Source organism: Nothobranchius furzeri, chromosome 9 (genome assembly GCF_043380555.1).
Source record: "Nothobranchius furzeri strain GRZ-AD chromosome 9, NfurGRZ-RIMD1, whole genome shotgun sequence".
NCBI lineage: Eukaryota > Metazoa > Chordata > Actinopteri > Cyprinodontiformes > Nothobranchiidae > Nothobranchius > Nothobranchius furzeri.
In genome coordinates, this window is record NC_091749.1 from 57,004,940 (window position 1) to 57,010,758 (window position 5,819).

Below are 5,819 nucleotides of genomic sequence, written 5' to 3' on the forward strand. Positions count from 1 at the left end.
GCATTTCAAATCCTGATGTTTTATTTGGTTAAACATTTATCTCCTCATGAGAGCAGGTACCGGGGGGGCATATGGGGTTGCACCACTGCTTGTGAGTATCTCGTGGGGTGCACTGCCTCAGGATGTAATTGATTCCTCGTGGGGTTGGAAACATTCAGAGTGGAAATCATCTGAGGGTTGTGCTGCCATGAGTGGCTCTTAGAGGTAAGAAGACTGTCCACTCCTGTCCCTCTTTGTCCCCTTCTGTTATCAAGCATGAACATGTTTTCTCCATGATTTTTGTTATTTTGAGTCTGCCTGCATCTGCAGAAATTGCAGCTGACCTTGGGAATGATCTGTGGAGGCATAGGAGGTGGAAAAACTATGTTTTTAATAGGAACCAGTTTGTTAATGGGTTTATGGCTGGGCTTCTGAGGCATAGTATGTCTGTTCTCATGCATGGTGTACTGGGGGGAGAAATGGTAAGGCCACACATGTTTGTCTCCAAACGGCCGCTCCGCTTTTTCCTTAAACAGGAATTCTGTTGTGCCTCTTGAAGTGGAACACAATTCGGTTGGATCCAAAGAGTTGATCTGTTTGTTTGGTGACACAGATTTGTTACAATCAGCCAGGTCAACGTGAGACTTCCTGTGCAGCTCCGAAGTGCTGGTGGAGATGTCCGCTTTGGAAGGTGTCTGGTCGGCCGACAAAAGGGTCGGGTGGTCAGCCTCCTTGTGCTTTAGTTTGCTGTGGATCTGCAGAATGCAGCTGGGTGCAGCTCTAGACCAGCCTGTGACCTGTAGAGTCAAAGCAAACTTTAAATTTAATACAGTAATTACTGTAATGAGTAAAGAGTAAGAATCACTGAGCCTCACATGTGTAATTATTGTCACATGGAATTAAAGTGCTATAAGTGCCACACTCTGTCCTGTCTCCCCTTTCTGTTCAGTCCTGTGTCCATGTTAATTGCTCCCACCTACCTCTCGTCTCCCAATCACGCAAGGTCCCAGCTCCTCCTGTATTTAAACCCTGTCAGTCCTTTTTGTCTTGCCGGTTCATTGTTTCTATGTCCAGCATGTTCTATATTAAAACTTTGCTAAACCATAAAAAAAAAGAAGAAGAAGAAGAAGAAGAGACGAAAGGCAGGAGCAATTAACATGGACACAGGACTCAACAGAATGGGGAGACAGGACAGAATGTGACAATAAGATTCAATTATGATTACAAATAGGTCTGACCTGTTCTAGTCTAATACCGTGAGCGTTTATTATAAAACATTTCGTCCATTGAGATCAACAGGTGGATTGGTGATGCATCCATGGACGTAATTTTCATTTTAGAAGTGGGGGGGGGGGGGGGGGGACACGGGTAATGGGGGTGGGTGGGTGGGGGGGTGCATCTTTACAGTATGCTCTAATGGGAAACCGGCTTCAACACAAACGGTTGTTTTCTGCTTGGTCCTAGAGCTCAACCAGTGTCAATTTAATATAGCGTAATATTGTTTTTGGATGGTAAAAAGTGCAGGGGTCAAAACTTGACATTGGAAAAAGTGTGTGTGTGTGTGGGTGGGTGGGGGGTGGGGCATATCTCCCCCCCCCCATCCCCCCCCAAAAAAAATACGTCCATGGATGCATCTGCAGTGATGTGGGCATTGTATCACTTTGTTATGGTGAAGAGACAGTTGAACCGGTCAATCCTGTCAATTCCTACCCTCACCTATGGTCATGAGCTTTGAGTAGTGACCGAAAGAAACATCAAGATCTCGGATAGAAGCGGCCAAATTGAGGTTCCTCTGCAGGGTTTCTGGCCTCTCCTAAAAAGATAAGGTGAGGAGCTTGATCATCCAGGATGGGCTTTGTGTAGATCTGCTGCTCCTCCACATCGAGAGGAGTCAGTTGAGGTGGCTCGGGCATCTGGTTAGGATGCCTCCTGGATGCCTCCCTGGTGAGGTTTTTTAAACACATCCAAGCAGGAGGAGACCTAAAGGAAGACCCAGGACACGCTGGAGGGATTATGTTTCTCGGCTGGCCAGGGAACACCTTGGGATTCCCCCGGAGGAGCTGGCCCAAGTGGCTGGGGAGAGGGAAGTCTGGGCCTCTCTGCTCAGGCTGCTGCCATCGTGACCCAAACCCGGATAAGCGACCGGAAATGGATGGATGCTGAATGCAGTTCATTATAAATGCTATCTCATGAACTTCTATTCACTATTTCTGCATTAATAAAACCTAAAACCAGATGAAAAAATATAATTAAATAAATGTGTGATTGACTATTAAGACACAACGATCCTATCTAGAAGTTTATAAAGTATGTGATCCTAAATCTGTAAAAAGAAAAAAAGAAATTAAAGTAGAACTTACAATCTGTTTAATTCATACAGAAATATTTTTATTTCCTAGGTTAGTAGTCTCTAAGAAAATTCCTCCAAGCAGATGGATTTTTGCTTGCATTTGTTTTTAAAAAGCATCAGATTTAATGTTTTTGCAAAACCCAGACATGTAACAAGAGATCATGTCCTTAGAGTCTTTAAACAGTTTGTTAAATATGAAATTTTCCACATTTTACTGCTTATAATAAATATCAAAGTACTTTGTGAACATTCACTATAAGCAGCAGAGTCAACACAAATATTTGCTTTTGAGTAAAGAAATAGCTTCATATTGATGTTTAAATGAGAAGGTTCACTTACAGCTTCCTCCCAACCAGAGTAATCGTGATCCTCAAATGGTTCCTGTTCTTTTCTAAAGTTGACCTCACTGATGTCCAGGAGGGCATCAACATGTCTCCTCCCTGTCTCTCCTGCTGTGTCCTCCTCCTGGGCTGACAGCTTGCTGTCCTCTCTGTTCACCGCAGTCTGATCTCCTTCTTGCTGGGTCGACATGTTGTTCAGTCAGCCTGTGGTGAAAAAAACGAAATGATCTGCAAGTTAAAGTCAAACCAGCTGTTTTAAAAACAACAAAACAGCGTAACACACCAAAACAATGTGTCACGAATATGTGCTCAAGTAACAAAATGATGCTGTCGTACTTTCATCTGTGATGTAGTGCTTTTTATCCTTTGCTTTTAGATTTTTGTTCCTGAGGAGGTTTTGAATGCCTTCACATAGTAGCTACGCAGTTCTGACGCCGTCGTCATGGTAACAGCTCCACAGGAAGGGTGTGACGTAGAGGAAATGGGAGGGCACTGAGGGCACGCACTTCTGATGCAGACACCCTCGTGTGTGTGTGTGTGTGTGTGTGTGTGTGTGTGTGTGTGTGTGTGTTGTTTTTGTAATGGCTGGTCAATAACCTAAAATGCACACGGTCACCCGCAGCATGTTGATAACAGAGGGATAAAAACATTCTTAGAAATAAAAATACGCACGAATAAACGCGCATCAAACAAAAATAGCTAAAAGTGAAAATTGCGTTTCAAAAGATATCTCTATATCACATAATTAATTATGGCCTGTTTGGTGAGTTACATGATCTGCTTTCGTTGCGTTAAATCTATGAAGGGGAAGTTTTCGGGTTTGTTTCCCTAAAAGGAAGAAATCGCTGTGGTTAGACGCAACGTTGAGTTCTGCACGTACGCAAGAGACGTCAAATGCTCCTGCGCGTGAGAGATGGAAGCCTACGTGATGATGCGTGTGTACTACTTAAAAATATGTATTTATTCTCTCTTTCTTTCATTCACTTTAATCTGAGCAGAAAGTGAGTTTAGTATTCTGTGACCTATCCGCAGCAACAACCTTGCTCTCATCCGCTGTACAAGAACAGCTCCTTTTATTGGTCCAGAGCGGTGGTGTGTCAGCTTGTGACGCAACAACAGCGCCAATCCTGGAGAGAGACACTGCCACCTGAGCTCTTCGAGACCTGACTCTCAGGTCTTTCTCATCACGACCACCTCGGCTCTGCAGTGCAGGAGCTGTGGTGTTTTGACAAAACGGAGTCGGTGTGTCCTGCCGCGGCCATGCTTCCCCCAAAGAACTGCCTTCCGAGGAACTACAGCTGCATAGCCGGTCTGTTCGGGAGTCTCACGGCGGCAAACCCGAGGCTGGAAGATGGGGAAGATCTGGAAATGATGAACGGCTCTTGTGAACCCATGGAGAACCCGGTAGTGGACGAAAGGCCCAGAGGCAGAGAGATTTTTCTGAAGACGCCACAAAGCCCAAACCTTCGCCGAAGGTGCAAATCGCTGCCTACACCTATAGAAAGAGCCAAGTTAGAGATTGTGCGCAGCAGAAGTCCAACCAGCCAGAAAAAGGTCCGGTTCGCCGACTCGCTGGGCCTGGAGCTGATCTCGGTGAAGCATTTCGATGATGCAGATGATCCAGAGGTGCCGGAGCGCATCCTGGCGAAACTACCCAAAGGAACTCTCCACCAGATGGACACAAAGTTCCCCCGGGCTCCGTCGCAGTCTGTGTTCATGGAACTGCAGTTCACTAACCCAGGCACGATGCCCGGCTTCCAGCAGAAAGTCAGAGAGGTGAAGGTGCTGCTTGAGACTGTGGAGACGGACGACTTCAGCCTCTCCGGGTTCGTGCGCGTCTTGAACATGGCTTTCGAGAAGAGCGTGTCTTTGCGCTATTCTCTAAACAACTGGATCACATTCATGGACAGCTTGGCCACCTACGTCCCCGACTCGAGCGACGGCGTCACCGATAAGTTCCGTTTCAAAATCGTCATGCCCACCTACCTGGACAACGGCGGCACTTTGCAGTTCGCCATTAAATACTGCGTCGGTGGCCGGGAATTCTGGGACAATAACAACGGGAACAACTACAAAGTGCGACGCCACCAGCTGAAGATGTCGCCACCTCGGGAATGGGAAAACGGTTGGATTCATTTCATCTGAAGGTGCGCGTTTGCAGTGGCGCATTCCGTGCGCTATTTGCGCGTAATGATCCCCGGGGTACCTTACTTCTGACTGCAGCCTGTTACATTTTTGGATATATGATTTCTGCCATTGCCAGCTATCCACACGCTGCGACAGAAATGACTGAGCCATGGTTTTATTTTCTCCAAACGTCTGCCGTGTTGCCAGAGCCTGACAGGGTCCCGGGGTCGGTGGGATGTGGTCAAATGTCAGGGCTCGGTACCCTTTGGTGACAGGAGGTATGCTCACGTTATGTAATCTGCCACGGAAAACGCGCTGGGCTCCCCCACTCATTTCAGGAGACGATGTAGCTACACTTGAGTTGATGGCGTGGTGTTTCTCCGTCGCATTGTTTTGCATGTGCGCATCCACGTTGATTTAGGACAGGCGTCGCTGTTTAGCTGCGCTCGCAGTCCTCCAACGATTCCCTCCAGTCACGCGCTGAAACAGAAGACATACATCTAAAATAAATCATATCTTATATAAATATGAATAAAAACGTTATTTTATATACAGATAAAGGCGTATATTTCCTATGTGATTTCATTGAAATGCCTTATAAGCCATGATGGAAGTTTATAGCTGTATTTAGTTTTTGTTAGAACATCATCATCAAACTTACATGGTAGAAATAATACTTAGTAATCTAAATTAGCTGTTTTTTCTTCCATTCTTGCAAAACTCCTGCAACATTATCCCCCAAAACATTACTTTCCCTTTCCAGAGGATAAATTATAACATTAAATCTCATATTCATATGTCACGAAGGTGGTATTTGTGAAGACTGGGACCCATCGCTTCTAAAATGCCTTCATATTTGTTTCCATAAACCTCCAACATGGCTGCTGTTCTCACAAAGGAATGCAGTAGCTATTTGAGTTTTACCTCACTTTTTTCTTCTTCAGGTCTATTGTAATAGAACAGATACTATCTATAGTGTTATTTTTACATTCAGATGAAAACTTACTATTGTACATTCACAG

At 45.3% G+C, this 5,819-nt stretch overlaps 2 protein-coding genes across 3 annotated transcripts; one reads left to right on the plus strand and one right to left on the minus strand.

Moving 5' to 3' along the window:
* On the minus strand, window positions 1–4,769 carry c9h16orf46 (chromosome 9 C16orf46 homolog). 2 transcript variants are annotated; one of them, XM_070554540.1, is made up of 3 exons: window positions 4,657–4,769; window positions 2,669–2,874; window positions 1–776 (listed from the first exon to the last, which is right to left on the minus strand). In XM_070554540.1, the coding sequence occupies exons 2-3, from the start codon at window positions 2,858–2,860 to the stop codon at window positions 45–47; spliced, it is 924 nt and encodes a 307-aa protein (XP_070410641.1). In that variant the 5' UTR covers window positions 2,861–2,874; window positions 4,657–4,769; the 3' UTR covers window positions 1–44. The 2 variants fall into 2 exon arrangements, with proteins under 2 accessions (XP_070410641.1, XP_015830702.3); XM_015975216.3 differs by lacking the exon at window positions 4,657–4,769 and adding an exon at window positions 3,007–3,136.
* On the plus strand, window positions 3,796–4,996 carry LOC107395766 (protein phosphatase 1 regulatory subunit 3E). The gene has a single exon (XM_070554541.1). The coding sequence runs from the start codon at window positions 3,931–3,933 to the stop codon at window positions 4,813–4,815; it is 885 nt and encodes a 294-aa protein (XP_070410642.1). The 5' UTR covers window positions 3,796–3,930; the 3' UTR covers window positions 4,816–4,996.
* The last annotated feature ends 823 nt before the right edge of the window (window positions 4,997–5,819 follow it).